At 37.2% G+C, this 15,027-nt stretch overlaps 2 protein-coding genes across 3 annotated transcripts; both read right to left on the bottom strand.

The window, feature by feature from the left end:
• Positions 1-3,885: 3,885 nt before the first annotated feature.
• LOC145227963 (uncharacterized) lies at positions 3,886-6,272 on the bottom strand. The gene is made up of 3 exons (XM_080092925.1): positions 5,637-6,272; positions 5,433-5,568; positions 3,886-5,331 (listed from the first exon to the last, which is right to left on the bottom strand). The coding sequence occupies exons 1-3, from the start codon at positions 5,691-5,693 to the stop codon at positions 5,012-5,014; spliced, it is 513 nt and encodes a 170-aa protein (XP_079949051.1). The 5' UTR covers positions 5,694-6,272; the 3' UTR covers positions 3,886-5,011.
• A 5,763-nt stretch (positions 6,273-12,035) lies between these two features.
• LOC145227961 (uncharacterized) lies at positions 12,036-14,170 on the bottom strand. 2 transcript variants are annotated; one of them, XM_080092923.1, is made up of 2 exons: positions 13,926-14,170; positions 12,036-13,405 (listed from the first exon to the last, which is right to left on the bottom strand). In XM_080092923.1, exons 1-2 carry the CDS (start codon positions 13,948-13,950, stop codon positions 12,516-12,518), a joined length of 915 nt encoding a protein of 304 aa, XP_079949049.1. In that variant the 5' UTR covers positions 13,951-14,170; the 3' UTR covers positions 12,036-12,515. The 2 variants fall into 2 exon arrangements, with proteins under 2 accessions (XP_079949049.1, XP_079949050.1); XM_080092924.1 differs by having other exon boundaries at positions 12,036-13,312.
• Positions 14,171-15,027: the final 857 nt, after the last annotated feature.

Below are 15,027 nucleotides of genomic sequence, written 5' to 3'. Positions count from 1 at the left end.
ACAACTTGCATAACTGTATTCGAATTCATGAATACTTTGGAAATTTTTGAGTGACGAATGGTATTCGAATAAAACGAGTCAAGTATTTGTATTCATGAATTGTTGACCAAACTACAATGACAAGTAATTCGAATACTATTCGAATAAACCGAGGCATGTATTCGTATTCATGAATTCTACGCACTTTTTGAAGTTCGGCAATTCGAATAATGCGAGTCAAATATTCGTATTCACGAATTGTTTCGAAATGTTAAGGTGGCAGCAATTCGAATTGTATTCGAACAAAACGTGTCAAGTATTAGTATTCATGAATAGTTGACCAAAAAACAACAACGTGTAATTCGAATACTATTCGAATAAACCCCAAGCACGTATTCGTATTCATGAATACTTTGTCCTTTGTGAGATCATAGATATTATAAAGTATAGATTGGAAACACGTCAAATCGTTTCGTACAGTCACGGTTGACTGCTTCTAATAGGTGGTTAATTTTTCAACGCGGTTATTTGTTGTAAGATAGTTTAAACACCATTGTTATCCAATGGCGCCGTCGTTTTGTGCCGTTCCGGGTTGTTCATCTTCTTATTCCAAAAACCGACAGAAGCAGGAAGAAAAGCGGCAAATATTTGTTGTCGCCAACATTAGGTTTTTAAAACCGAACACCTCGAAGTACCAGAACCACGAAAATTTACGGCGATTTATCTTGCAATTTAGAGACCCCCAATCAAAACAAGATAACATCCTTTCACAACTACACAGAAACCAATGTGGAATATGCGACCTTCATTTTAACCCCACCGACTTTTTTGAAGGTAGTAGATATTTGTAAGATAAGTTACAGAATAGCCTACTTTAGTTGAGTTTTATACTTGGATATTTCGCTTTGATATGATAAATATGCTATTTAAATGGTTTATACAGACAAGCAAGGAAAACGACAACTAAAGTATGGTGCCATTCCCACAGCAAACATACCATCAAAATCGGTTTCCATTCCTTATACTAAAGCTAGAAAACCTCTAGTTAAACATGCTGTAGGTAAAAAAGTGATGTACTCATCTTTATCTAAGTTGGTACAATCAGGGAGAAATTTGATGAACAGAGGACTACATTTATGGTCATTTTACATTAAAGATCATCAGGTTAGACAGTAGCATGTAACTTTATTGTTTCTTTAATTGTCCCAACCAGCAACCTAGCTGTAATAACAATTTTTTTAAAGGTAATTTGCAGATACAAAACAAATGTTGTGCCACAGTGGGAGTTAGTTATAAATGGATTAGATGACATGGAGTTGTCTTATTGTGGTTGGTCTGTTCCTGTCGAATTTTGCAAACTTAATTTAGATCTTAAACACACTCGCTTGGAATCTATTTTGTCGACAATTACACATTTTACTGTGTGTCCAGGTCAGACTCTTATTGAATAACATTACAGTAGTGGTTTTATAGAGCAAGTAAACCAATAGTTAGGCATGTTTGAATATTTAGGTGTTGAACTTGAATCAGATCAAACAGCAAAGCATATTGTACCATACAAAGAAGGCAGGAAATTACAATATACATTTTTGAACAGAGCAACCAACTGCTCTATAATGAGTGACAGTAAAAGTCAATGTAACAATTGCAAGATTCAATTTAAAAAAACAGCATAGATTGCAGAAACAAAGAGAAACCTACAGAAGACAAACAGCAAATAAAGAAGTGCAAATAATTACAGCAAAAGCAAGAAAATGTAGGCTTCTAGCATCTGCAAAAAAGTTTAAAAATAAGTATGCAGAAAAATCAACAGTTATAGTTTTAGCATAAACTTAACCATACATTTTCTGCATAGAATTCAAATCTTGCAAAAAAAGATTCATCATGGAAATGAATTAGCTGACTTGGACCCAAAACTGGCTGATGACATTCATGCCATCATGGAAAAGGGAAAGAGTAAATTTTGTCAACAGTTTTATGCTGAGCAATTAAAGCTGCAGTGTAGACACAAAAATGCAAGTCGTTTTCATCCTGAAATTATTCGGTAAATACTCCTGTTGTTTATCACGTGTTTGTTGCAAAGTTATAACAGTTATGTGATAGATTTGCCCTTAATCTTGCAACAAAAAGCCCATCTTGTTACGATCAATTGAGGCAAAGTGGTGTAGTTGTTTTACCATCCAAAAGAACATTAATTGATTACAGGTTGATTCATATACATGTTTTAGTGTACAAACATAAATGTTTTATTACCCTTTAACTGTTTTTAAAGAAATGCTAGGAAACCTGAAGCAGGTTGGACAAGAACAACATTGGAATTTATTCAGAATTATTCTGCAACATGCTCCGAGCAAGAAAAGTTTATCTTTTTAACTTTAGATGAGATGAAAAGTAAAAAGAACCTATTGCAACAGTAACCTTTATAAGTTTGATCCCTAATGTATCTGTTTTTGTTGTAGTTCGACAGAACCTGGTGTATGATTCATCTAATGGACAAATTTTAGGTTTTACCAACTTTGGCAACAGATTAAACTTCAAAAAGGGTGAAATGGCAACACATGCGCTTGTAATTTATGGAAAGTCTTTTTGTGGAACACCAGGTCTTAAGTATCCACTGGCTTATTTTGCTACATCGTCAGTTGATGGTTCTTTGCTGGCCTCAATTGTTTGGGAATCTATTGGTTTATTGGAGTGTAATGGTTTGCATGTGAGGTTTATTTGTCGTTTAGTGATAATAATGTAAAATAATAACTGCCAATCTTTGACTTAGGTTCTTGCTGTGGTAGCTGACAGTTTGTCTGCAAATCGCACAATGTTTGCAAATATGTGTCAAGGAAAACTTTCACATGAAACAGAAAATGTGTTTGCACCTGGCAGAAAGTTGTACTTAATTCCAGATCCACCTCACTTACTTAAGGCAACGAGAAACTGTATTTTTTCAAGCAAAAATAGTGGAAGTGGCAAAAGGCTGATTTACTGCAATGGAAAACACATTGTTTGGGACCACTTTCAATACATCCAAGCTAAAAATGGTTTGTTATTAACTAACTGTTGATAATACATTGCAACCTGCAACCTAATTCTGTTTCAGATGAATTCTACTTTACAAAACTTAAAAACTCCCACATAAATTTAAATCCCTACACAAAAATGAACGTAAAATTTGCTGCACAAACTTTGTCTCAACGGGTTGGAATATCAATGCAAAGCGATGAGTGTGAGCAAAAAAAAAGCGAAATGGTGGAAACCGCAAAGTTTGTTTTATTAATGGACAAGTGGTTTGATTGTATGAACACCAAAATGGGGAAGGGAAAAACTGATACTAAAGTTTACAGGTATATTGGCTTACTTTTGTTTCTCTCTCAGTTTTACAAAAAGTCCTATTTAAAGGAGTACTAATGATGAGAGACTCCATTGGTTGGAAACTACATTTGTTTCCTATTTGTGCCAATGGAGAGAAGACAATGTCAAAAAGTTTGGGGAATCTGCTGCTGAGAAGTCTTTTCTATCAAACCAGACATATGTTGGTCTGTGTATGGCTTCAAAGGGAATTGTGTGTCTTGTTAGATATTTGCTTGCTAATGGTTTGAATTTTGTTGCAAGCAAGCAAATTTCACAAGATGTTTTGGAGGCATATTTTAGCCATCAACGATCAATTGGCCGATGATGTGATAACCCTGACATTAAAGAGTTTGGATACAGAAATAACAATCATTACCAAGCGTAACTTAAAATATAACAGTGGCAACATCAGCAAACGCAGAAAATGTTGTAAATTATAAATATGTCACAATATTATGTGGTGTTGTCACATGGAACTTGTTTTTTACTAAAGAAGTGTAACTGTTGTGCCTGAAATATAGGTACCTTTCTAACTGTAAGGTATTGTGGCCAGAAACATCAAAATTCCGACAGGAAACATGTAACTTATTTATTGGTTTAGTATTGTCAATAAAAAAGTGAAAATATCACAACATGCATACATCATTTTTTTGTATCAAGCGATTTTCTAAGGCACTTGCTGGAACCATTTAAAAGCAAGCCTTCTTTCAGTTTGGCTGTAAATCGATGTCCTCGGATTTTTATTTAGTAAGTAATTATTTTTCGAACAATGTTAAGGCACATGTCAAATTTCTTAGGGTCACAACATATACACTGCACAGAGTTTTTTACAACAGTAGAGTTCATGCACTCTTCAATGAGTTTTAAATCTATGCCATAATTTGTACGCCAAGTTCTAAATTTCTTTTCACAAAATAATATTATTTTTTTGATTGGCTCTGTTACTGATACCGTAATTTTCCATGTATAATGCGCAAAATTTACTTAATTTATTGTCCTAAAATCTAGGGTGCGCATTATGCATGGGTACAACAAATTTTGAAGAAAATCTGCCTCGAAATAAAACTTTAAATCACACCTTTCTTCTTGTTTGTTGTCAATCGCGCATCACATTTAGCTATCCTGCCCAACACACTTAGTCAGTAAAATTCATAATTGACGACACATCGTTTGATGCGATGGTGCAATCCTTGATGGTGTGTTATTGTCAAATACTGCACACTGCCCATTTAGCGACAACGCAAATGGGGTGATATCATTGCCGATATGCAACGGATCGAACTAAAATTTTGTATATAAGTTTGAATTTAATTATTCTGATTTTTAGGTATTTTAATCTGATACATATTAAACTTCATTTGTGTTTTAAAAATAAAAATGTTCTCTGCAAGTATTAAGATCGGTTCCGCTTGAACGCGACCAGTAAGATCTCGTTTGCTGTCACGATGTACCCTACACAATTCCTAAACATTTTTTTTCGAGTTTGCGAGCGCATGCGCAGTGATACTGACCGGCAGAATAACATCCGGTTGTTTCAAAAGATGATCTTTTTTCTGAAATAATTTTTTGTTTACGGATTTAAGAGTAAAAATTTGGGTGCGTATTATACATGGGTACAGGCTTTTTTCCAGCATCGACATGCCATTTTTAGGGTGCGTATTATACACGGGGGCGCACTATACTTGGAAAATTACGGTAACAAAAATTTTCCATCAGGTATTACACAACACGAGTTAATCACATTAATTTCTTCTTTACATGACGTTTTTGACTTTAACTTGAACAAAATGTATCCAGCAATATGGGCAGCCATATCAATATCATTCTTGGTTGGTTCCTCTATAGATGTACACGATTCTTCTCCTTTTTCAAGCTCTTTGTGTACCAAACGTATTGCATCAAAACATTTAAGCATTTCACCAGTGGACAAATTGCATCTGTTGCCAAGGTCAACAGCATTGCAGGAAAATCGCTTCATTAACTGGTTGCCATCAGGTTTTCTGCAGTAATCTAAATTCAAAAACTAGACTTAATCTACAATTTCTGCATCGTAGTACATGAAGAACAATGTCCAATCTGTACTTGTAGTTTTAGTAAAAATAACGTTGTACCTGAAAATATTTCAGCTATTATCGCCAATGCATCTTTCGATGGTTTTGACCTTTCCTTTACCAAATGTACCTGTACCGCCATTTCACATCCTCGGTTGATAATTTCGACAGCCGATTCCAAAGGAAGAGTCAAGACCTACAATTTACAGAAAGCAGACATTAAACTATTGTTATTAAAACGCTGTCTTTTTTCCAAGCACTAACTTCGTCTAGGTCACTCCCAACTTCGTCACCAAACATTATTTCACAGCAAAACTCCATTTTGTTGTATGCTTCAAACTAGTAATGCACCGAAGTTTCGGTTGGCCGAAACATTTCGGCCGAATCCGCTGTTTTCCAATGTTTCGGTTTCGGCCCGAACTTTTTTGAAAATTCGGCCGAAACCGAACTTTTTTATTGCATTGAATTAAGGCCATAAATTTCATTTACGCCCATATGAAACATCATGAATTAACTATTTGTTGTATCTATGAAATACCAGCCACGTTGTCTGCAAAATATTAGATGTTTAGCAAAGTTTACCCAGTGTGAAAGTGATTTTAGTTTGTCAAAATTGATTTCATTCGCATCAACAACACAAGGTTCAGTTGAAACCATCCAAAAAACAGGGATTTTAGGTTCGGCCTGATTCGGCCGAAATTATTCGGCCTCATGGCCGAATATTCGGTTTCGGCCCGAACCTTTTTAGGCGGGTTCGGTGCATCACTACTTCAAACTTCACCCTATTAGAACCAATGATGCGTGAAGCGCAAGAAAAGTGTTTCTTTGTTTGTTCTATATATTTGCCTTTTTTGCGCGCGTTTGTTTCTCATCTATGTTTTATAGTATCTATGGTGAGATGTAGCATCACTTAGTAACTGAAGCTTTCAGTACACCTAAATCAATCCGTGTTTTTCGTGTTGCAATGTATTGTAAACAAATAATATTGATTTCGCCGATTTCATGGCATCCTCAGTTCTAAGCAAGAAATAAAATAAAGTTATTTAGGCAATAAAAGATGTAAATTTTTGAAATCTTTTCGGGGCCATTATTTTCTTTAAAATCGCAACATTGCTCAATCTTTCAGTCTATTTTAACAATCCGTTTTCAAAAAAGTGAACCCGACTCGATAATTACAGCAAAATGCAATTAACTAACACCCACTTTGGGACAAATGCTGAAAGCGACGAAATACGCTAACTTTATTACAATTTTTGAAATCTTTTCGGGCCCATTATTTTCTTTAAATTCACCACATTGCCTCACCTTTAAGTCTATTTTAACAATCCGGTTTCAAAAAAGTGAACCCGACTCGTTAATTACAGCAAAATGCAATTAACCAACACCCACTTTGGGCCAAATGCTGAAAGCGACGAAATACGCTAACTTCATTACAATTTTTGAATACTTTTCGGGCCCATTATTTTCTTTAAATTCGCAACATTGCCTCATCTTTTAGTCTATTTTAACAATCCGGTTTCAAAAGAGTGAACTCGACTCGATAATTAGAGCAAAATGCAATTAACTAACACCCTCTTTGGGCCAAATGCCAATAGTGACGAAATACGTTAACTTGATTACAATTTTTGAAATCTTTTCGGGCCCATTATTTTCTTTAAATTCACCGCATTGCCTCATCTTTCAGTCTATTTTAACAATCCGGTTTCAAAAAAGTGAACCCGACTCGTTAATTACAGCAAAATGCAATTAACCAACACCCACTTTGGGCCAAATGCTGAAAGCGACGAAATACGCTAACTTGAATACAATTTTTGAAATCTTTTCGGGCCCATTATTTTTTTTAAATTCGCAACATTGATTAATCTTTTAGTCTATTTTAACAATCCGTTTTCAAAAAAGTGAACCCGAATCGATAATTACAGAAAAAGGCAATTAACTAACGTCCACTTTGGGAGAAATGCCGAAAGTGACGAAATACGCTAACTTGAATACAATTTTTGAAATCTTTTCGGGCCCATTATTTTCTTTAAATTCGCAACATTGCCTCATCTTTTAGTCTATTTTAACAATCCGGTTTCAAAAGAGTGAACTCGACTCGATAATTAGAGCAAAATGCAATTTACTAACACCCACTTTGGGCAACTTCGACGCCTATGGTTGTGTCTAAGTTTAAGAAAAGAAAACGCAATGCGACCAGTTTTAAAACAGCTAACATATCAAAACAAGGCAACTTCGTTACAGGACAGTACCGAAGTGACAGACAACCCTGTTATTCCTGCTTTCATATTTTGTCCCAATAATGACGATGTTGTTGCAACGTGTAAACCCGTAGCAGGTCTCGTTTGGAATAAAATTCCTTTTAACCCAGTAACAATTGCAAATTCGGCTCTTGTTGTGCCATGTAATCAAACGTTATCATGGCTGGGTTTGTGCTCTATTTGTCCTAAGCCAATTGGTTCTACGTACGCATCTTTGACGCAAAACGCATATAAGTCCCACTCCGATAAAACGCTTGGTTGGTTAACAGACAAGGTTGGTGATCATTTTATTGCACGAGTTGTTCGTCTTTGTAACTATTTTCGTGCTCATCAATATGGATACATCTCCACGTTATTAGCATCAGAAATTTTAAACGGCAAATTTTAAACGTTATTAGCATCAGAAATTTTAAACAGAAATTTAAGAATATTCATAGGGCATTCAAAGAAATTGTTCGCAGTGACGAAGACATAAAAGATAACGTTTTTGTTGCGCTACTACATCACAGTCATTTTCTTGTACTGTGGTTTATTAAACCCAAAAAGTCGCTTACTCTGTATGATTCTATGCAACCGACGGAAACAGGACTAATCTCGTTGCTGAAAAAAACGCTGGTCCCGTTATTTTGCAAGTTATCGGGCTATGACGTGCTTTTGCTATTTGACTCGAAAGTGCAACAGAACAACGGTTCAAGTTGTGGGGTATGTGTTTGCTACACCGTTGATTTAATTGCAGCAGAAACCCTGGGTATGAGCGTTTTTCCGGTTGACAAATTAAGTTTTCGACAATGGCAGACTTATGCATTAATTGAGAATTCGTGCAAATGTAATGTTCAAATTAAAGCAGAAATGGAAAAAGAATTTTTAACTGCTTGTGGTCTTCCAAATGATTTTAATAATTGCTGGATGAATTCAACTTTGCAAGCAGTTCAAAGTCTTGTTGTTGAGCTGCCTAAAAGTTTTGCTCAGAACATACAAGGAAAGCTAGCTGGTTACATTTGCAGTTTAGTGCAGAAAAAAGTTGAAGTTGACTCATACACCGAATTAATCGAAGATGTTTGCAGATACAACAAATGGAAAATAGGAGAGGGCCAAGATGTTAGTGAGTTTTTCACACTTTGCGACTTTGAACTGGTTTTGAAGCATTGCAAATTAAATACGCGTTTTCAACTTAAGACATCAAATACGTGTGTCGTTTGTGGTACGGTGTCAAGAACAGTGAATAATCAAAGCATTATATTTTTGTCAATGTTTCAAAATATACCCGACAACCAACTTCTATCCGAGTATTTTAATGCAGAAGTTAATGATACTGTCGCTGCCCACTGCTCAGTTTGCGGTGAACATACTGAATCATCTGTGACGTCACGAGTAGACAACGCTTCAGAAATATTTTGCTTGGCGTTGAAACGAAACGTTTTGCAACAGAAGCGTTGTACTTCAGTAAACCCTGATAGAACTCTATCCTTACGATGTTTTTCGCTAACGTATCCTTACAAGTTAGTTTCTGTGGTAGTTCATATGGGATCTAACGTTGCATCTGGTCATTACGAGTGCTATAGATTTGATGAACTATAGCAGGGGTCACCAAACTACGGCCCTCGGGCCGGATCCGGCCCGCGAGGTCATTTCATCCGGCCCGCGACCACATTTTTTAGGTTGCCAAATTGTATTGATAACTTTGTAACATTGGAAGTTAATCTACTCCTTACAAAAGTTTTTCTGTGGGGATATTCAGAATTAATACTACCGCGTTTCATAGGATTTTAACGCCCGGGGTTGACCCAAAGCCAGTTTGTTACGTCACAGAGAAGACTACAAGTGTTAATTGTGCGCAAACAATTGCCTTCTTTTGTCACTTGTGGCGTAATATACAAACATTGCCCGTAAGATGAGACTAATTATACAGTTTAACAGTCGCAAGACCAGTTTTTGAATAGGATTGTAGAAAGACCATAACTTGGCGCCCCTATAAAATTGCCTCGTTGGGTTGGGCATAAGCTATGCGGCCCGCGCGAATGATTGTTATCACTCATCCGGCCCGCAGTGAAAAAAGTTTGGTGACCCCTGAACTATAGGATTAACCCTCTTCAATGATACAATGGTAAAACGGACATTATTTGAATGCGAAAAAGAAAACATTCTGACTGGAAGTTGCCTGTTTTTTTACAAACGAATCGGCGGAGATGTTGACGCAATTGCCAAAACTGTAACTCCAACGACGTCAGTTAAAGTAATAGTTAGACGGCGACGTCACTGCAACTTGTCATCTGTTACAATTTGCTCTAATTATCGAGTCGGGTTCACTTTTTTGAAAATGGATTGTTAAAATAGACTAAAAGATGAGGCAATGTTGCGAATTTAAAGAAAATAATGGCCCCGAAAAGATTTCAAAAATTGTATTCAAGTTAGCGTATTTCGTCGCTTTCAGCATTTGGCCCAAAGTGGGTGTTGGTTAATTGCATTTTGTTGTAATTAACGAGTCGGGTTCACTTTTTTGAAAACGGATTGTTAAAATAGACTAAAAGATTAATCAATGTTGCGAATTTAAAAAAAATAATGGGCCCGAAAAGATTTCAAAAATTGTATTCAAGTTAGCGTATTTCGTCGCTTTCAGCATTTGGCCCAAAGTGGGTGTTGGTTAATTGCATTTTGCTGTAATTAACGAGTCGGGTTCACTGTTTTGAAACCGGATTGTTAAAATAGACTGAAAGATGAGGCAATGTGGAGAATTTAAAGAAAATAATGGGCCCGAAAAGATTTCAAAAATTGTATTGAACTTAGCATATTTCGTCACTTTCGGCATTTCTCCCAAAGTGGACGTTAGTTAATTGCATTTTGCTCTAATTATCGAGTCGAGTTCACTTTGTTGAAACCGGATTGTTAAAATAGACTAAAAGATTAATCAATGTTGCGAATTTAAAGAAAATAATGGGCCCGAAAAGATTTCAAAAATTGTAATAAAGTTAGCGTATTTCGTCGCTTTCAGCATTTGGCCCAAAGTGGGTGTTGGTTAATTGCATTTTGCTGTAATTAACGAGTCGGGTTCACTTTTTTGAAACCGGATTGTTAAAATAGACTGAAAGATGAGGCAATGCGGTGAATTTAAAGAAAATAATGGGCCCGAAAAGATTTCAAAAGTTGTAATCAAGTTAGCGTATTTCGTCACTATTGGCATTTGTCCCAAAGAGGGTGTTAGTAAATTGCATTTTGCTCTAATTATCGAGTCGAGTTCACTTTTTTGAAACCGGATTGTTAAAATAGACTAAAAGATGAGGCAATGTTGCGAATTTAAAGAAAATAATGGGCCCGAAAAGATTTCAAAAATTGTATTCAAGTTAGCGTATTTCGTCGCTTTCAGCATTTGGCCCAAAGTGGGTGTTGGTTAATTGCATTTTGCTGTAATTAACGAGTCGGGTTCACTTTTTTGAAACCGGATTGTTAAAATAGACTGAAAGATGAGGCAATGTGGTGAATTTAAAGAAAATAATGGGCCCGAAAAGATTTCAAAAATTGTATTCAAGTTAGCGTATTTCGTCGCTTTCAGCATTTGGCCCAAAGTGGGTGTTGGTTAATTGCATTTTGCTGTAATTAACGAGTCGGGTTCACTTTTTTGAAACCGGATTGTTAAAATAGACTGAAAGATGAGGCAATGCGGTGAATTTAAAGAAAATAATGGGCCCGAAAAGATTTCAAAAGTTGTAATCAAGTTAGCGTATTTCGTCACTATTGGCATTTGTCCCAAAGAGGGTGTTAGTAAATTGCATTTTGCTCTAATTATCGAGTCGAGTTCACTTTTTTGAAACCGGATTGTTAAAATAGACTAAAAGATGAGGCAATGTTGCGAATTTAAAGAAAATAATGGGCCCGAAAAGATTTCAAAAATTGTAATAAAGTTAGCGTATTTCGTCGCTTTCAGCATTTGGCCCAAAGTGGGTGTTGGTTAATTGCATTTTGCTGTAATTATCGAGTCGAGTTCACTCTTTTGAAACCGGATTGTTAAAATAGACTAAAAGATGAGGCAATGTTGCGAATTTAAAGAAAATAATGGGCCCGAAAAGATTTCAAAAATTGTATTCAAGTTAGCGTATTTCGTCGCTTTCAGCATTTGGCCCAAAGTGGGTGTTAGTTAATTGCATTTTGCTGTAATTATCGATTCGGGTTCACTTTTTTGAAAACGGATTGTTAAAATAGACTAAAAGATTAATCAATGTTGCGAATTTAAAAAAATAATGGGCCCGAAAAGATTTCAAAAATTGTATTCAAGTTAGCGTATTTCGTCGCTTTCAGCATTTGGCCCAAAGTGGGTGTTGGTTAATTGCATTTTGCTGTAATTAACGAGTCGGGTTCACTTTTTGAAACCGGATTGTTAAAATAGACTGAAAGATGAGGCAATGTGGTGAATTTAAAGAAAATAATGGGCCCGAAAAGATTTCAAAAATTGTAATAAAGTTAGCGTATTTCGTCGCTTTCAGCATTTAGCCCAAAGTGGGTGTTAGTTAATTGCATTTTGCTGTAATTATCGAGTCGGGTTCACTTTTTTTGAAAACGGATTGTTAAAATAGACTGAAAGATTGAGCAATGTTGCGATTTTAAAGAAAATAATGGGCCCGAAAAGATTTAAAAAATTGTAATAAAGTTAGCGTATTTCGTCAATATTTCGATTTGGCCAAAACGTTCGTTGCGCATCCATCCGTGACGTTCTCTCGTTTCGCATTCCTTTTTTCGTTTTTATTCTGGCAGAATGACAATGGTGTTTAAACGGATACAACATAACGACACGAAGAACAAAAAAGCGACGTGGTGGAAAAGGCGATAAGACAAACGCGTGACCGAAAAAAGCGCGTGACCGAAAAGTGCCTTCCGCAAGCAACCTGCAGAGTTGTTATCTAACCTGTGGCAGGATCATTTTTGCGACGTTTATAGTGGCTTTGATTTTACCATACCACTTATCTTCACATACGTCCAACATGCACATGGCAGGTTGTTCTAAAAATGTGACGCGAAAGCATTGTTCGATGCCTGGTCTTTTGTCTAGAAGCGTCGGGTGAAGTTGGTGATAATGGTGAAGCATTGCCGCCTGTTCTTTTGCACTGGAAAGATCACATGCTTTCCATATGGCTCTGTGCGCGTTCCATCTGGTTGAAAACTTGTTTTTCGTTTGTCCAACATAGTTTTCTTGACAAGTTGAGCATGTTGCCACATAAACTCCATAATTTTTGCACGTTAGGTTTTGCCGAAGTTTGAAAACTCGTTTGTTTGTCTTAAACGTGGTAGTGGGAAACACCATCGATTTATGATTTTTGAAGCAACCACATAAAGCGCAAGCTCCGCACGGTTTTGATGTTCCATTTTCTGTGGTAGTTAGCGCCAGGGCGATTTTCCGGTGGGTGGTCAACATGCCACCAAGAGTTAAGGGCCGTTTGTAAACTACTTTGGCATTAGGCTTTAGACCCTGATTTGCTTTAACCAGGTTGGGAAAACCTGTTGCCCAAACCACCGTTTGTGCGGTCTTCATAGAGGGAGTCTGTCTTGGAACACGTTGATCCCATTTCGCAGCGAGGTTGATGACGTCGGTTGTCATCGTGTCAGAAAAATCTGATTTTCGGCACTTTTGGCGTAATCTTACAAGGCTACTGGTGTAGTCTGATGCACGTTCGTTTAATCTCCTCATTCGAGTAGCTTCAGAAACCACAATTGATTTGAAAATATGTGGCGGGTGGTGCGATAGACCGTTTAGATAAAGCCGGTTTGTAGCGGTTGGCTTTTGATGATCTGTAGTAAAGAAGCCTGGACTTTCGCTACAAGCAACATGAGAAACACCCAAGAACTCTAGTTTTTCACCTACGCAGGTGGTGTTTAAACATCGGAAGGTTAGTGCCAGATTTCTTGAGCCGAAAGATTTTAAAAGATGCGATTTCACACAATTTGTGTTTCTCTCGCCAAAAGATATCCAAATAATATCGTCAATAAAACGTTTAAAAAGGCCAGTTCGTGTCAGCAGCAACCGTTCTTGGTCTTTGACAATAAAATGCACTGCAATATTGGCGATGGACACCGAATGGTTATCACCAGTGACGATACCCTTGTCTTGTGAATAAAAACTTTGCTGGTACTGTGTAACTACACTTTGTAACGTAAATGTGATTAGGCTAACCAAAGTTCTGCGGATTGTGGCATTAAAGCTAGACTCATTTTCTAGGGCGTGACATAACGCCTTTTCGACCAAATTGCGGTTAAGATTAGGATAAAGACTCGTCACGTCTGCCGCCACAAGATACAAAGTCTTGCCTACCTTGCGTTGGTGATTGTTTTTCCATTCCTCAAGCTGTAACAAGTATTCTTTACTGTCTCTGCAGTATTCATTCACCCCAGATTGACAGTACCTGACGCTTATTGGTTTCAATAGATGTTCCAGAAATGCCGTAACTGGTATGGTAAAATCAAAGCCACTATAAACGTCGCAAAAATGATCCTGCCACAGGTTAGATAACAACTCTGCAGGTTGCTTGCGGAAGGCACTTTTCGGTCACGCGCTTTTTTCGGTCACGCGTTTGTCTTATCGCCTTTTCCACCACGTCGCTTTTTTGTTCTTCGTGTCGTATGTTGTATCCGTTTAAACGTTTGATTTAGCTGTCGAGTTGTGTGTTGCAGAGTTGCAAGTCGGGCCGGGCTTTTCGGCCGGGTTCGGGTTCGGGCCGGGTTCGGGCCGGGTTCGGGCTTAGGTATTTGTCAGAAAACGGGCTCAAAACGGGCCTGACTTTACGTTCCGTTTCCGTCATTTTTTAGTAACAATTCTCTCGCTTTGATCGAATGCCACCCTGGTCTAAAACGTATTGTTTACCCCATTGTCTACTATTGTTCATTGTGTTTGTTGTCTTTTCTCTTTTTTTCTTTCTCATACTTTGTTGCAAGGCTTTCGTGGATAGACCTGTCAATCAAAATTTCGGGCCTAAACGGGCTTCTCAAAAACGTTTCGGGTTCGGGTCGGGCTTCGGGCTTATACTTTCGGGTTCGGGCCGGGTTCGGGCTCAGATTTCGGGCCCGCTTGCAACTCTGGTGTGTTGTCTTTGTAGCAGTCTTTTATTATTATTTTTACATCTTTTATTGCCTAAATAACTTTATTTTATTTTATTTCTTGCTTAGAACTGAGGATGCCATTATATCACGTTCTTCTGCCATCAAACAACAAGAGAGGTATTGATTTCGATCTACTCCTCATACAACAAGAAAGACGTATTAAACGTCAATTGCAAGAAGCTCGGAAGTACTATAAAAACATCCATTGTTGTAGCAACGCAACAAATCTCCCGGCAGCACCTTCCCATCAAACGATTCGGGGTCTGACAGAAAGGTATAGACAAAAGTTTGACTGGCTGCGTAACAAACAAAAATAC

This window comes from Phallusia mammillata, chromosome 5 (genome assembly GCF_965637545.1).
Source record: "Phallusia mammillata chromosome 5, kaPhaMamm4.hap1.1, whole genome shotgun sequence".
NCBI lineage: Eukaryota > Metazoa > Chordata > Ascidiacea > Phlebobranchia > Ascidiidae > Phallusia > Phallusia mammillata.
Note: the sequence above shows the minus strand (reverse complement) of the source record. Positions and strands in the feature narration are given on the sequence as shown.

What these genes read in the sequence shown, in the direction of transcription:
- LOC145227963 (XM_080092925.1), bottom strand. Translation starts at nt 5,693, where the DNA reads ATGGAGTTTTGCTGTGAAATAATGTTTGGTGACGAAGTTGGGAGTGAC. An exon ending in TTGGGAGTGACCTAGACGAA is followed by an intron (nt 5,569 to 5,636) that starts GTTAGTGCTTGG and finishes TGTAAATTGTAG; the next exon opens with GTCTTGACTCTTCCTTTGGA. An exon ending in AATAGCTGAAATATTTTCAG is followed by an intron (nt 5,332 to 5,432) that starts GTACAACGTTAT and finishes TTTTGAATTTAG; the next exon opens with ATTACTGCAGAAAACCTGAT.
- LOC145227961 (XM_080092923.1), bottom strand. Translation starts at nt 13,950, where the DNA reads ATGGAAAAACAATCACCAACGCAAG. An exon ending in AAAACAATCACCAACGCAAG is followed by an intron (nt 13,406 to 13,925) that starts GTAGGCAAGACT and finishes TCTTTACTACAG; the next exon opens with ATCATCAAAAGCCAACCGCT.